At 43.5% G+C, this 17699-nt stretch overlaps 1 protein-coding gene across 1 annotated transcript in view; it reads right to left on the minus strand.

Annotated features, from left to right (window-relative positions):
• PAX1 (paired box 1) overlaps positions 1 to 14213 on the minus strand; it is a 39928-nt gene extending 25715 nt beyond the window's left edge. The window contains exons 1-2 of the mRNA XM_075269512.1: positions 13907 to 14213; positions 13462 to 13500 (exon numbers count right to left, since the gene is read on the minus strand). Of these exons, the coding sequence (XP_075125613.1) occupies positions 13462 to 13500; positions 13907 to 14213 (346 nt within the window). The remainder of the gene's footprint in view (positions 1 to 13461; positions 13501 to 13906) is intronic.
• Positions 14214 to 17699: the final 3486 nt, after the last annotated feature.

Raw genomic sequence — 17699 nt, forward strand, 5'->3', positions numbered from 1 at the left:
ACGCGCATATCTTGCGTACTTTGCAGCATTTTTGTCTAAAACATTTGCACACTAGTGTAGGTCACTCTAGCAATGAACTTGTTGGAAATGTTTTATTCTTTTCCATGGACACCGATAGAGATAGCCATTTCTAAACTTTAGCAAAGTAGATTAGTTTAACCCTTTAAGGTCGCACAGTAGTTTCTACATTAAAAATTTTTCCTTCCCCGACCTTCTAAAATTCCTAACTTTTTTATTTTTCTGTGGAAATAGATATGTGAGGGCTTATTCTTTTGCATGACAAGTTGTTCTTTAATTTTTCATCTTTTTGGGGTGCACGTATTGTTTTGATTAACTTTTATTAACTTTTGGGGGTCCTTGTAAAAAAAAAAATAAAATTCTGTCATTAGTTTTTGCATTTTGTTTTTTCCTTCTTTCACGCTGCGTTGCACAACGGTTCACAACTTTGCACAACGGTTTATTACCATTATGGCAATAGCATATATCTATTGTTTTTATTATTTTTTACTGCTTTTAAAAATTTGAACAATTTTCCTGGGGGGTCATCGTATTCTGTCACCTAGAACTTTTTTACGGCTTTGTTGATAGAGTCAGAAAATACTCTGGTGGCTAGTCTTAGGCCTCGGTTATATAGTTGAATGCTGGAAATAATATTGTAGGCACAGCTCCTCTTTCTACTGCATTACAGCGCTGTACTATTAAAACACAGAGCGGGAAGGGGTTAAAAAAACGCTATTTCATTGGGTGGAATTTTACAGTGAACAGTCAGATTCTTGTAAAGGTTTATTTTTTGCAGGACAAAATGTACTTCATAATGGAACCATTTAATAAATTGTACAATTTCATTTTATTCACATTTTTATCCCCACATGCATTGTCAGTACTGTCAGTAAGAGTCAGTAGAATCAAGCCAATACCAAACTTATATGGTGTTTGCATGTTTGTGTTTATTCATGTTGCACTGTTTGGAAAAACCATCTACCTACTTCTATGGGTCTGTGTGTAGGCCATTGTAGACTCAGACAGCGCACAGACATAAAATATGTTAGAAAATATAACTATAACTACTTCCTATAACCATAACTAATACGTCCTCATGGCATCATTGGCCCCAAATAATCACATCACACCACAACCGTATACTTGACCATATAGCTGATTGTGAAATAGATCCAAACTGTACCGCCATGTGTATCCAATTTTATATAGAGGCTCAGGAGACCCCCTCCCTTTCCCTAAAACCATTGTTAGGCTAAGGCCCCACGGGCCGTAATCGCAGTGCTAAAGCTCTGCGGAAAGAACGGCTGCGTGAACGCATTGCAGTTCTTTCCGCAGCGCTTTGAAGAGAAAGTTCACAGACTTTTCCTCTGCGGACTTCTCTTAACATTATATCTACGGGAAAGCCACCGGCGTTTTCGTAGATATAATTGACATGCTGCGATTTGCAAAGCCGCAACGGCTTTGCAAATTGCAGCGTGCCCGCACTGCGTATTTTTCCGCAAAGTGGGCATGGGATTCTCATGAATCCCATCCCCTTTGCTTGCACTGTGAAACACCGCGATTTTTCCCACAGCATCAAAACAATACATGTACCCCTTAGGCCGGTGCCCCACGGACAGGAAACGCCACAATTTGCCCGCAGCAGAGACGCTGCGGGAAAAATTGCGGCGTTTTACAGTGCAAGCAAAGGGTATGGGATTCATGCAAATCCCATGCCCACTTTGCGAAAGAATTTGCCGCGCGGACACACTGCAATTTGCAAAGCCGTTGCGGCTTTGCAAATCGCAGCATGTCAATTATATTTATGGAAATGCTGGCGGCTTTCCCGTAGATATAATGTTAAGAGATAGTCCGTAGAGGAAAACTCTGTGAACCTTCTCTTAAAAGCGCTGCGGAAAGAACTGCAGTGCATTCATGCCGCGGTTCTTTCCGCAGCTCTTTAGCACTGCGATTACAGCCCGTGGGGCCTTAGCCTCAGACAAAAATATAACCCTTCAGTACTATCAGTTTCCTCCGCAACTCTGAAACTCCTCATGTGATTAACTGTTTGTTGTTGGTCTGTTCTATACATAGTGCTATGTCATATAGGGAGCTCCAACACATCTACAATATCCTCACAAAGACGTATTGGGTGAGGAGTTTCCTGTCTATTGAGCAGAGAGTGCAAACAACCTGCCTAAGTGTCCGTGACAGGTAACTCTCTGACACTAATTTATTTGCAGGCAACCAAGCGGTTGTATATCCTGCAGTGTACAAAGATTATATATGACAAGGTAAGACAGGCATAAAATATCAACTACTGTCAGTCTATATATATATATATATATATATATATATATATATATATATATATTCATACATTATTTATTGCAATATATATATATATATATATATATATATATATATATATATATATATGTGTGTGTGTGTGTGTAATGAGTAATGTTTTTATTGCTCATTGTTGTGTCTAGTAATCTTTTTTTTTCTCTATAGATTTCAGGGCTGCTACACCCTTAATTCCCAATTAGAAGAACAGAGTCTATTTTATTTTTCCAGGAACAGCGCCACTGTAGTATTGCCACTTGGATAAGTGTGGTACCAATTCTGGGTAAAAAAAAAAAAAAAAAAGTAGTACCTTTTTAGAATGTCGAACACTTCTTTTGACTAAGGGCTCATATTACAGAAACACAGCATTTTTGGCTGCTCTGGAAATGCAGGGGAAAAAATCATTGTGCTGTTTGTGCAAAATGGAAGAGAGATTTAATTTCATAGCAACTATAGATTGTGGGAAAAAAGAGTTGTGGAGAAGTGGTATTGCCAAAAACACCTGCATTTTTTCCCATCATGTTAATTTTAGCTGTGGAATTCCTATAGATGTAACAGGGGAAGAAGAAACCCAGTGGAAAATAAAGCAAAGACAAAGTGTTTTGTGTTGCATTTTTTTATTGCATCTATTTATGAATGTGGAGTCTTAGCCTTTATGAGAGACAGGAGTATGGAATAACCAAAAATGTGCCTGTGTCCTAAAGGTGCCCACACACTTTCAGCAGCCATGCTTTCCACCCTCACATACGTTAGAAGGGCCAGCTCTGTCCTCGGGAGCCCCCTGGACCAAGTACAGGTGGTGAACTCCATGCTGGAGAACAACTCCCATCCCATGTATGAGACCGTGACAGTACTGTCAGTGACCGACTGCATCACCCCAAGTGTGAGAAGGAGCGCTATCAGAAGTCTTTCCTCCCAACCACGATCAGGCTGTATAATCAACATCAGGCTAAGCAGAGATCACTCCATACAGAGAACTATGTAAATGATCCAGAGTCTTTCTTTTCTTCTTAGTTGCTATGACTCCTAGTATCTTCTCTATCTGATATTCTGAGCTTGTATATGTTCTTTCTTGTAATATATTACTGTATTATCCATGCTGCTGTATCTCACTGAATTTCCCCATGGTGGGACTATTAAAGGATTATCTTATTTTATATGCAGACTCAGTTTAACCAAGTATATATGTGTTCTGAATGAGGAGAGAGCAGACACCAATGATAATCACTTATTTCCTCTGGGAACAAAAGGATTGGGTGCTGAAACTGAAGTAGACTTACACACATAAAATAGTTGTCCTGTCTAACCAAAATCACCAGGTTTGGCAGATGTTGCTCTGTAGTGCTTGTTCTCAGAGGGGTATTCCCATGACTATAAACATGGTTACATTTGTAGACAATTAAAAGAGCAACATTTGTGTAAATATAAATAATTCTAATTCTAATAATAATACTTTTGCAGAGTTTTAAAGATTTTTTCTAAATATTTTAGCGATTACAGTCTTTCGTCTTGATAGGTTGGCAACAGATATTACCAGAAACCCAGCCATGATGTCCTTATCGTGGGCAGGTCAATTTTCTCATACATGTAGTGTCCCTGCCTGATAACCTGTCTACAATAAGCAAATCATGGCTGGGTTTCTGCCTAAGTCCCAGACCATTTATGCAACAAACGGTCAAGACAAAAGACTACCACTAAAGCTGGTTGCAGACAACCGTGTGCAACTGACCTGCCGTGAATTAAAAGCATGGGGACTTGTGGATGTCCCCCCTGTGCCGCCCGTGGACAGACCATGCTTCCGCGGCTTCTTTCATTAAATGAATAGGAGCCACGGAATCAAGGGACACTAAATAGGACAGGAATAAGACCTATTCTATAGTTTGCGTCCTGGACTGTCAGCCGACTCATGGGACCGTAAAATTCATGGTCCTGTGTACAGGGCCCATAGAAAAGAATGTATCAGTGTGCTATCCGTGAAGTACACATATATCACACTGACCCAGACCACAGTCGTCTGCAACCGGCCTAAGGCTGGGATCACTTCAGCGCTTGAATTCCATTCGGGGTTTCCGTCCCTAAACCCGCTTAAAAAATGCAGAAAGAAAAGCGCATTTTTTGCCCTTTTTGGGTCCATTTACACGGAGGAAGTTGGTACTGATTCTGGCACGGAATCAGCACTGAAAAAAAAGCCTCCCATTGACTTCAATGGGTTCCGTTTTCTGCGCAGAACCCATTGAAATCAATGGAAGGCTTTCTTTTCAACGCTGATTCTGATGCGGATTCCACGCCAGAATCAGTGCCAACTTCCTCCGTGTGAATGGACCCTTTGGGTGGAAACCTGGTGGTCTCCATTATAGTCTACGGGGTCCACAGATTGCTATGAGTAACCGCTCCGCTTTTTTAAGCGGATTAGGTTTCCATTGGAGGGTGAACCTAGCATAAGATGTTTAGGGAAAATTTTTAAAACTCTGCAAAATGTTTAATTACCTTTATTTGTAAAAACATTACATTTTTAATTGTTTCTTTTATACTCATACAAATACTCCTTTTAGTCCGCTTAGTAGACAGATGTATAACTTAATGAGCAAGAAATGGAAAAAATGCAAAGAAATAATTGAAAATAAAGATCTCCCACTTTACCTTTCCGCAGCCTTCAAAGACACAGATTCCGTCTCAGTATCAGCACTATTTTTCATAATGAGTCACCCCACATTACTAATGAGATACCACCAGCAACCAGTAGACAGACATGTCTGAAAGCAGCTTTAAACTATCACATTTCTACCTGTCTGTTAATGTCCTATCCTAAGCACTTCAGAAGGATAGTGTTTCAGGAAAAATCTTCTGCATTGAATTTTCTTCAAGACATAGAAAACTCAAGTGATAACAGTTCAGAGAACAGGGTGGGGATTACGAAACCGGCATATTTTAGAACACTTGGCACTTGTTATTTTCTTTCCAAATCCAATCTATCAATACACCTTGCACAATTGATGTACTCAGGGATTAGACTGTTGTGTTTACTTTGCATAAGAATAAATCATTGGCATTTCTAAGATCCCTTTAAGAGAAACAAAACATCTTACAACAATAAACAGAAAAGGAAATAAAATCATTTCACAACACCTCTTTGGTATCATAGAAGCAGCAATTTTATGTTGCCTTTCAGCTGCTGCTTATGATATTGTATTAAAATAATTCCGAGAAAATTTTTTAAAGGGTTTGTCCAGTGGATAATTTTTTTTACAGGATATAAAAGGTAATACCACACTGATTTCCCCACCAGTCCTATTCCAATGCTTTTTGGGCTCTTGCTGGTCTCATGGTCCCTCTCTACATGCAGGGTATGCGTGCACAGCCAATTACCTCAATGGTGACCAGCCATAGTCAATGGGCATTTCCACTGAAACCAGCAGGGACCTGCAAAAGCATCAAAATTAGACTAATGGGGAATTGTTTCACCCTGAACTTTATAGGATTCTATCATTAGAATCCGGTTTTAAGCTAAACCCATGTTGGAATAGCCTTATGAAAGGCTATTCTTTCCCTAACTTTAGATGTCTTCTCCATGCCGCCATTCCTTAGATATCCCGGTTTTTCTCCATATGCTAATTAGTTTTCTCACAGCACTATGGGCATCTCCTATGCTGCGAGAAATCTATCCAGCAAGAAGATGTAACGGGACAAGGAAGAAGAGGAGGAAGAGACAAACAAGAAGAAGGTGGTGCTGGATAGTTTTCTCGCAGTACAGGGGAAGCCCCTAGTGCTGTTTGAGCGCTGGGGTGCGTCCCCTTAACCATTTAAGGATGAGGCCACACGTTGCAGAAACGCAGTTTTTTTTGTTGCAGATTTTGTTGCATTTTTTGGGGGGGGGCCAAAGCCAGGAATGTATCGAACAGAAGGTAGAAGTATAAAAACTTCCTATGTATTCCCCATTGCTTTTGTAGCCATTCTTGGTTTTGGCTCAAAAACTCAACAAAATTTGCATTAAAACATGAAAACAAATGTATCATTGTGATCTTACCCACCCACAGAATAAAGCTAGCATCTCATTTTTAGTGCATGATGAATAAAACCTGAAAAAAATTGCCACAATTGTGTTTCTTTTTTCCAATTCCACCCCATTCTGATTTTTCTCCAGCGTCCTTGCATGTTGCACAGAATATTAAATGCCAACAAATTTTTCAGTCAAAAAGGTAACCCCTCATATGTTATTCTAAAAATAAAAAAGCTATGATACTGCATACTGTTTAAAGGGGTATTCCCATGATGCTTGTTCACTAACCTGCAGGCTGTTGTGCTCTCTTCACTTCCTGCTTTTCTCGGCACATAGGTGGGCGGGGTTTCACTTGCACGGGATTGGTTGTAAATGCATTACCACAGTGTGAAGCTGATGTAGCAGAGCTGGATTTGAGTCAGCTTGCATTACATACAGAGGTAACGGATTCCCTATCTCAGCCCTTATTAGCCAAATTCAATTAAACCGACTGATAAGAGCTCAGAAATCCCGGAGCTCTCACCTCCTCTATCTGTGTCATTTAAGTAGCGGAGCTTCTCAAACAGTACAGAGCTGCTCCCAGCCCCTCCCTCCCCCCTGAGAGCAGGCAGCTACATCACTTGACAAATGAGCAGATAATCCCAAGCACCATAGAAATGGAGTGTAAACAATGGAGTGAATAAATTAAGATAGCGGCCAAACAAAGCAGTTTTGATAAAGCAATGCATTTAGGAAAAGTCTTAAAACCACATAAACTAGCAGTATAGATAGGATCCTTGTGATGGGACAACCCCTTTAAGCACCAGTAAAGAGGCTGATATACTATGTGGGAGTTAGTAAAGGAAATCATAGGGATGAAATGCTACACTATTTTGTCCAGATTTTTGGACCTGTAAATAGGAGGTAGTTCCTATAAAGAGGGTACACAGACTAAATGTGTTGATTAATCTGACAGAGAATCCTAATGAGAAATGTGTCATTATATGCTTACCAGTTAATCAATGGGTTGATCACCTAATGCTCAGACATGTGAGAAATACTTCTTGTACCTTCTGTCCAGTTCAGGTTAGGGTCTTGATTTAAGATTCTCTTTTATTTATACAGAATTCCCCAAAGCTGGTCAAAAATTAAGTTCTAGGTTTAAGAGCTATTGTGGTGAACGCTCCATATTCTATACAATAGTTATTAATAGACAGAAAAGAAGTGACATTAGTTGATGTTTCTCGAAAGAAGGTTATGGATCATGTCAGGCTTTAAGAAACTAGACAACTACTGGCCAGATACTGAGCCGTGTCCAAGCTTAGAAATATAAATGGAAATATATTGGTAATATTTGTAGATGTGTTGTACAATGTGATGACGTCTATGGATCTCTGGATGTACAATAACAGCTGTGCAGATCTCTTCAATGCATTTGACTATAAACATGCATAGCTATATACCATTATATGTACATATTAAAGACACAAATGGTGGCAGCAAGATCATCCGAATTGTAGTCTATCAAAAGGACACAACTTTTAAAAAGAGACTTTTTCCCACCATTTCCATCCCAAAGCTTGCTTATACACTAAATACTATAAAACTATTTTCTGCCGTCAAACATCTCAGATCTTAGAGTTTCCTTCCAATGTCTACAGGACACGTTTTTCACACTGCATCGGTTTCTGTTTTAAATTACTCCCCCCTTTGATACAGTAACCCTTTCAGCACCAACAAGCAAGCCAGCTTATGTTTTATTTGATGGAAATGAGCTGGCAGACGTTACTATTGAACTTATCGTGCTGAGATGAGATGGCAAATCTCGGTCTGAGGTTGTGCAATCATTCCCAGTTTAGAGAAAATATAATATATGTTTATCTATATATCATAGACAGATATACAATTACTATTAGTGTACGTAATAATTTTATATTGTGGCTGTGTGTATGTTGTATCTTACCAAAGGAAATTATCATGAATACAAATGACTATAACAATAGATACAATAGAGTATAATAATGAATAAACTGCAGAGGCTTCCATACCAGTGCTGAGCTTTGTATAATGTATTTTATTCTATCACAAACTGTATTACGCATATAAAATCTTAGCAGATTTTAGTATGATATTTATAGAGGACTTTTCACCAGGTCCGTTTTAACACATTAGTGGGCCCCATTCAAAGGTTTCATAAGAGGGTTCCCCCCCCCACATTATTTAATGTGCTGTGAAGTGGGCCACACATTACAGTGCCCCTCAAGTAGCTCCCACATAGTGATCCCTCGGAGACCATTTAATTCGTGCTAAAAAAAAATTAAATAAAAAAAACCCAAAATACAAAAAGCTTATCCTCACCTAACCCGTTCACATGGAGTTGCCTGCAGGTTCCGGCTGTTGTGGGGTCTGTAGCTCAAACAGTGGCATAACTACTGTGGTAGCAGTGTTCGTGGCTGTCACAGTGCCTGGGACTTTAGGGGGCCTGGTAGGCCTCTGATTTTTATTTTTTATTTTTTTTTTTTTATTTTAATATGCCATTAACTGCTGGAGTAACCCCAGCAGGTAACGGGCCCGATTTACTTATCGATCCCCACTCCTGCTTATGGCTGTCTGCACTTCACCTTCTGCAGCTTCTGCAGTAGGAGCGGGGATTGGTAAGTGAGGCCACAGGCTCGCAAACCCCACAAACACTGCTATCATTATCCTCTGGGGTCTTTTCAGACCCCCGAGTATAATGATCAAAGGCCCAGGGGAGGTGAGGTAACATAAAAAACACTGTTACTTACTTCTCCTATACTCTGGCAGGCTTTGGGCCTATTTGGTGACATCCCGTCTTGTCCAATAGGCCAAGCCTGCGTCATTATGTGTTATGACACAGGCCCGCTCAAGTGACATCTGTTCCAACATTGAAGATGGCCGAAATCAGCGGGGAGTGTCCCTGAGTCAGTGATAGGTAAGTAACATTGTTTTTTTTTATGTTTGTATTCTCCCCTGGGTCTCTGATCATTATACTCTGGTGTCTGAACCCCCCCCCCCCCCCAGAGTATAATAATTGTTCATGGGTGGTCCACTAGGGGGCATAATAGTGTGTGCAGGGGCCACTATGGAGCATAATAGTGTGTGCAGGTCTGCGGTTTGTGTGGGAGGGAGGCATGTGAAATGTTTGCCTTAAGGCCCAGCCATTCATAGTTATACCACTGGGCTCAACACTCATCACACCTTCTTGCCATACAAATAATCTGCCAAGGCCTCAATGGTTTCGCACCAAGCTGGTAGCATCATGATTGTATTCAAGCTTATCTGAATCCTACAACTACTATTCAGTCACAGAACACTATAATAGACAATAATATTAGTCATTTTTATGTAGCTACAACATATTTTGTAGCTCTTTACAACAACTTTTTTTGGGATAGTAACAAAAAAGTAAGATAAAAATAAATTAAAAATGTACAAATAAAGAGATAAAAAGAGTGAGGGCCCCACATTGATTCTACAAACTTTAAAGTCTTTTGACTTAAAGTCTAAATATTCAAGTGGGTTGTCCAGGATTTGGATAATCCCATGGGGCAACTGGGGCAGGGTAGAAGAAAAAAAGCATACTCACTTGTTCTCCGCACTCAGTTATCCACCACCAGTCCAAAATAAGAGAATATTATGTACAAACAGCAGGATTTGATCAATAGGATATATCTTGTTCACACCTTACAATATTGCAACTTTTTTTGTTAGAATCCTGTGAATGGTGCTTCGGGGGAACCTCAGGAACCAAAATGCAGAGATCATGCAGAGTGATCCGCTGATCTTCATACATGGTTTGCTAAACCTTTGCGACTGTCTTGTTGAAAATTGATGGTCTCCCGCTCCTTTGTTCATCGTGAATTTCCGTGTGACCGGCTGTAAACTCTCTACACCACTTGCGAACCTTTCATGCACGACTCTCCATACACTTCCATAAATTGGCAATGAATTTCAATCCATTCAGTGCCTTTTGCCTTCATAAATTGAATAACTGCGCAAATTTCGCACTTGGTGGTAGCATCCAATGGGAACTCCATTCTCAACGGCTGCCAATCCAAGACTGAGCATCTCAGCGAGGCGCGCATGCTTGTTTGGGAGTTGGGGAAGTACCAATCACAACAGCCACGCAAACTGTTTCTCTGCGTCCCCAAAGCTTTGTAGGCCTTACTTTTGGGACTGCCCTCGTACACATCTTTCATTTTATGAAACATATGAAACGATGTATAAAACAATTACTATGTCTCTACTTTCTTATCTAGTAAATAGTCTGACTATTGCACACTTGAACGTAGATTTCATTTAGCTGAATTCTGAGAGTTATTGATTTTGCCAGTTCTTGCTTGCTTGGCTCTCTTGTTCAGCATGTGGCTATAATTATTAGGATTTGATATGGAGCCAGTTAATTTTGATTCAGTCCCACAAGGCATCACTGAAGTGGTAAAAGTAAAACAAGATAAGAAGCCTCTTAACCCTGGAAAGAGGGCCTCACTGAAAATAGCTCTGTAATTGAGTAACGACTAGAGATACCTCAAATGGAGCACAAAACAATTCAAGGAAAAAACTGACAGTACAAAATTTTACATGACTGTTTTGACTATTCTTACTAGTACGGGTATGTTCACACTACTTTCCATTGTCTGTTACTCTGATCCATCAGGATCACATTGGACATTAATGTTTGACTGATTGAGAGATATAAACCTAAGGCCCGGTTCACATCTGTGTTCGCTATTCCATTTGGGGACTCTGCTTAGGGACTCCCAAACGGAATACTGAACGCATTAAAAAGTGGTGAGCAATGAAACCACATGGACCCCATAGATTATAATGGGGTCCGTGTGCTTTTCATGCGGTGTCCCCGCGAGTCAAGTGCTGCTTTGATTCCTTAAGTTTGGTTATTGTTTATATGAGGCGAGACAAGTATGGAAATACTTCATTTAGTTCATTGTTCATATGAAAAATTACCTGAAGGTCAGCAGATGAACTACAGAGCTACAAAAATTCAAGGAACAGTCTCTTAGCGTACAAACAGAAGGAAGATATCAGCAGGATACTATTAGTGGTTACATATGATCCTCAAATGAGCATGTTGAGAAAACCTGCTGCTGAACTTCAACTAATAATTCACAGGGACAATAAACTAAATTAAGTATTCCCAGATTTTGATGATACATTGTCATCAAGCATGGTCCAGATAGCAAATACACAGCAGGACAATTGGAACATTTTGTGCATCCTCCAGTGTGGTGAACACGATACTATATGCAAGGTGTCCCATTGATGGAATTTACAATGAAATAGTAATCCATAGTAAAAATCGAAGTATTAGCTGCACATAGCGTAAACCCCTTCGCAAATTGGGGGATAGGAAAGTCACACAAAAGGTGAGAGAAAGCAGTTACAACCAACCAAAATAGCAACCAGACCGATTGGGGTCTCAGAGATAGACAGTGGGGTGGCTGAAACAAAAGAATCATAAGCCAGTGAAGATGAACTCTCACCTGATTCGGTTGTGTGGGGTCACAACCAAAGAGAGCATGTGTTAGCGGGCTAGGCCATATCTGTCCGGTACCAGGGTTTAGACAAGTAATTTCAGTTAAATTTCCAGATGTATTCCCAGGTTATGGAAAAAAAAATTGACCAGCGCTTCACCAAAGATGTCTAGAGGGATGTTCTTTATTAGATGCGTTTTGGGAACAAAGCCCCTTTTTCAAGTGCAAGACATCAAGTAACTTGTCTTGACATGGAGTACTTCATATCTTACACTTGAAGAAGGTGTTTTCTGTTCCCGAAATGCATTGTACTTATGGCATCTAATAAAAAAAAATCACTCTGGACATCTCTGGTGAAGTGCTGGTCAATTTTTCTTTCCTACCCTGGGGGATACATCTGGGAATTTGCATTGGAGAAACAAAACAAAAACTGCAGACCTGGATGACTATACACAGGCGCACAATATAGTTTCAGCTGGATACCCCATGTGGGAAAAAACTTCTCTGGGCCAGACCAGTTTGTCAGACTTAAAAGTCCTGATCCTAAAAGAAATGAGAAAAAAACAACAACGCCGAGCGGCACATAGTGTAAAACTGTTGGAGTAAATAAAATGGTGCTCCAAGAGATAATAGTGTGGTGGAAGGAGTTCACTAGCGCCAGTGTAATTCCATGGTCTAGGTGTAGTCTCGCCTCTTTGACTAGAAGGTGGTCACTAATATGATAGAAGTGTCCAAAGGCTGAAGTGTATGCATAAATGTTAGTGGTATACCTTCACCTTGTAGAGTTGTGAGAATCTTTGCAGGCAACAAGGAACCCCTTTTTCAAGTGTACATGGGACATAAAGCAATGTGTTTTGAGATATTAAATAAAAGACTCTTTTTTTGTTTGGAGTTTACACTCCGTATTTTCAACCAACTGATCTTAAAAGGGAATTCAGGCTGATGATAAAATTAAGATCATTGAAAAAATTAATCAATCTAACACCTGGATTTTTGTGCCCTTACATGGACACAATTCATAACCACCATTAGAGTAACTCCAGATGACCCCAATTCTTGGACAAGCCCTTTAAGGTGAGAACTGATGCTGGGTCTATGTCCCCCAGCTTCTTTCTATCTTTTCAATCACTGAGCATACACTGGCAACTCAGTGACGTATCTCATTCAGGAGACCTCAGTGCTGAGTGGTGCATATGTGCAGTGGTAGTCAAGCCTTGACCGGGATATCCCTACGTCCCTCAGGACACCAGGATGTTACCCCTGCCCACCCCCCCTCCAAACCCCACCCCCCCCTCCCCAGATTGAATACCCTGACACTTAACCTAAAATAACTCAGGCGGACACCAAAATTAGAACGGCCACAACAGCCAATTTATTAATAATTAGTATAACAAATTAAAGTAAACAACTTATTAAATGGAAGATCTGGCAGGGCCCACCAAAAGGACAGCAGTAAATAACTCCCAGCCGCAACACGCCGACTCGAGAGCAGACAATAGTCCAGAATACTGCTTGTGCAAAACAACTCATTAATAATTATTTAACGTACTTTCTCCCATAGTGCATCACTGAACAGTGGGGGGGTACCCTACACCTTGGGCCCCCAATATTCTCCCCAAAATGACCTCAAAGCGTGCCCTGACAGACCTTCCAACCGCCGGCTGTCGTGACAGAGAGGACGGTAACCTGAAAAACAAAAGAGAAAAAACAAAAAGACACAACCAAATATCAAGACAATAAAAATTAGGGCGGGAGGGAGGGAAAGATCTTGCTTCAGGGCAGGCACAGGGAAGATAGGGAGAGAGAGGGGATATATATATATCCCCAGGGGGGTCATGGCCCGGTCACCACCTGGAGACCAGGCCATGAACTGTAAACAACTAATCAGGAGTTAACCCCTAACATGCTGCAGAGAAGGCTCATGCACGACTCAGGAATCCCAGTCATGACGGCCTGCGCTTATTTCATTCAGCTACGGTCCTCCCTTGACCGGGATATCCCTACGTCCCTCAGGACACCGGATCAACCTTACTGCGCCGCAACTGGCAGACCACCAAAGTCTCACAAAACTGCACATGCTGCAGCCACAAACCGTCATGAGCCAGGCCAGAAGAACTAACCAACTCCCCCACCCGGAAAGCCCCATAAAAGGCCAACGAAAAAGCCACCAAGAACAACCTAGTCTCATATGAGCTCCAGCAAACGGACCGCAGCCGGCAACAAATGGATTCTAGCATAGCAAAAGTTACAGGTCGCCTCCCGTCAGGGGGAGGGGCAGAACGACTAAACCCCCGAAGAGACTGGCGAACCAAAAAATGCTTAGTAAGATCAGTGAGATTGAACAACTTAAACCAAAAGGATAAAGCGGCTAAGCTCCGTCCAGCTCCGGACTTAGACATACCAGCAGAAAAACAACCCCCCAGCCATGACAGTAGCATAGACACAGAGGCACCTGTATAAGCATCCTGACCATGCTGGTGACAGAACATGGACCATTCTCGCCAAGACCGGATATACGCCTTCCACGTGGAGTCACACAACGATCTTCCTAATAACATCAAGGCCGTCTGGACGCCAGATTCCAAAGGTGCACAGGACAGGGGGTTCCATGGACTTCCGCCTCTGGAGCCAAGGCCCGAAATTGATCCCACTGAAAGCGAGAGAGGGCGTCAGCAATAGAATTGAGAACCCCAGGGACATGGCGCGCAGAGAGCCACACATTCCAAGACAAACAGGAAAGAACTAAATGTCGGACCAGACGCACAACAGGAGGAGAAGAGGCAGACAAGCTGGTAAGGACATCCACCACAGACAAATTATCACACAAAAAACGGACTCTCTTATTGGCCAACAAAGGACCCCAAACCTCCACAGCTGCAACAATCGGAAACAACTCTAGTAAAGTCAGATTGCGTGTCCAACCTAAATCTCGCCATTCAGGCGGCCACTCACCAACCATCCACCTTCCCTGAAAATAGGCACCAAAACCGCAACTACCAGACGCATCTGTGGACAAAGAGAGATCTGAGCTGTCCATCCAAGCATCTTGCCAAACAGACTTGCCACTATACTGGGAAAGAAAGGAGGACCAAACCTGCAGATCCGCTCTATGCTCTGCCGTAAGCCGAATAAAGTGAGCAGGGTTAATAACCCCCGCAGTGGCCTGAGCTAGACGGCGGCAAAAAATTCTCCCCATAAGGATGACTCTGCAGGCAAAATTCAATTCGCCCAACACAGACTGCAGTTGGCGCAACCTAACTTTCCGGTAAAGGAGCAAATGACCTATTTCTTTCTCCAAATCCCGCACCTTGTCAATGGGCAAACGGCATTCCATAGTCACGGAATCAATTTCGATTCCCAAAAACTTCAGAGTCGTGGTCGGGCCCTCCGTCTTATCCGCAGCAAGGGGGATACCAAAGCGCTGTGCCACCTGCTGCAAAGTGGACAAAAGGACCGAACAGACCCGTGAACCTGCTGGACCAATACATAAAAAATCGTCTAGATAGTGCAAAATAGTCCTCAATCCAGACTCCTCTCTGACAACCCACTCAACAAAAGTAGCAAAACACTCAAAGAACGCACAAGAAATAGCACAACCCATAGGGAGACACCGATCTACGTAATAAGCACCCTCCCAACGAAAACCCAGGAGATACAAACTACTCGGATGGATAGGGAGCAAGTGAAAGGCCGCCTCCACGTCCGCTTTAGCCATAAGGGCTCCAGGACCGCAGAGGCGAACCATGTCCACAGCTCGATCAAAGGACACATAGGACACCGAACATAAATCAACATCAATGCCGTCATTAACAGACAGCCCCCTTGGGAACGAGAGGTGGTGGATAAGACGAAATTTATTAGGCTCCTTTTTGGGCACAACCCCCAAGGGAGACACGTGCAGATTGGGCAACGGGGGAGTAGAAAAAGGACCAGCAATACTCGTTTGACAACTTATCGGACACCACCTCAGGCCGCAAGCGGGCTGACTTCAAATTCTGGTGACAGGAAGGAGACACTGGAATAACAGAAGGAATCACAAAACCATCCCTGAAACCATTCAACAAAAACTGAGCAGCACGCTGATCTGTATACCTATTTAGGTACGGCAGCATCGGATCTAACAGAACTGGGGTCCTCCCTTTTTGCAGCGGACTCAGCCTGCTTAGCTCGCTGCTTCTTAAAGCAGTGAGAGGCTGCATGAGTGCCCCCACAGTGGGAGCACTCATGCTTGAAGCGACAGGTGCCGGCAAACCGGCACTGTCCCTCATTGTACTGCCAGCAACAACCGGGACGGACCACAGAGGAGGATGCTTGTCCCGAAGAGGCAACCCCAGCACTGGCACGAAAAGGCTGAGGAGGCAGACGAGCTGCCACCATAAGGCGCATCCACAAACTGATGTCCTTATGATCCCACCGGATCGATGGCCGGACTGCCCTCCTCTGGCGAAACTGTTCGTCATAACGAAGCCAGGCAGTCCCTCCATAAACCCTATAGGCCTCACTGATAGAATCAAGATAACAAAACAAACCTGTGGAATGCTGGGGCGCTCTTTCACAAATAGTACATGCCAAAATGTTAAAGGCCTGAAGCCAATTCGCAAAAGTGCGAGGTATCAGGCGATACCTGCGCCTTTCTTCCTCCTCTTTTTTAGACTCAGTGAGTTTAACCCTATCCAAATTAAACTTTTCTAAAGGCAACAATGCAAAAATTTCAACATATTCATCCTTCCAAATTTTCTCACGGACTTCCTGCTTGAGATGAACCCCTAACGGGCCATCAAAACAGACATAAACCTCACCCCGCGCTGCATCATCCAGGCGAACCGGATCAACAGGTGCCTCAGCCAGCGGCGACACACCAGACCCATCCCCAGTAACTGGCAAAGAAGGCAGGGTTGAGAGTGGCGCCGCAGGCGGAGGAACCGTCCCAGGGTCAACCCACGCAGCGGCAGGTGAAGGGGAAACAACCCTAGGAGGAAAACGATCTAGCAATTCCTGTACACTGGAAACCAGAGTAGCTATAGGATCAGGGGGATGGGGGATATTAGCTGCATGGCCTGAAGGGTTCAGGGATGGGAGGGTCCCTAACCGCACAGATGAACTAACAGAAGGAAGGGAAAGAGTTAACTCACCAGGCTGGCTCCGGCAAAGCACCGGGGCAGCCGCCGTGGCAGGTCCCTCCGTGACGACTTCATCATCCCCGGAGCTGAAGGCCTCACCGGCTGATGACATAGCCGGGGCCGTAGCAGGATCAGCAGCAGACAGAGTGGCGACGTCCCGGTCCCTGACCCTGCCACGACAAGCAGGGCGGCCGCAGCGGATAGGTCCTGGAGAAGATCCTGGAGCTTCTTCCTGAAGCAAGGCCGGCTGGAGGGAGGCAGGGGCAGATCTCTTGGAACGCCGTGTCCTGGATACACCCTGGAGACTGGAAGCCTTGGAGGTCGCCATCAGGGGAGGAGCAACACTGCAGGAGGGATGGGGGGCAAGAACAGGCCCCCTAACACTGGAAACAGGGCTCCGGGCGCTGGCAGATGGTTGGGGCCTGGATCTCCGGTGGCGGCGGCCATCTTGGACACCAGATGATGACGTCAGAGATGACACGCCAGAAGTGGGCGGAGCCGGGCCGGAAGTGGGCGGAGCCGAGTCGGAAGGCCTGTTCCCAGGCTGTTCAGCAGAGCGTCCAGCAGATGGAGTGTGCGAGCTCTGCACACCATGCAAGGACAGGGGCACCGCAGCAGAGGTGGATGCAGTACCTGGAGGGTCCCGAGGAGGGCTCCGGCGGCGTCGTCGCTTGGGAGAAGCTGAAGGGCTTAAGCGCTGTGGAGGCCGGGAAGGCCGGGCCCTAACCCTGGGCGCAGCAGGCACAACTCCGGCATCAGAAGGAG

This window comes from Leptodactylus fuscus, chromosome 3, assembly GCF_031893055.1.
Source record: "Leptodactylus fuscus isolate aLepFus1 chromosome 3, aLepFus1.hap2, whole genome shotgun sequence".
Classification (NCBI taxonomy): domain Eukaryota; kingdom Metazoa; phylum Chordata; class Amphibia; order Anura; family Leptodactylidae; genus Leptodactylus; species Leptodactylus fuscus.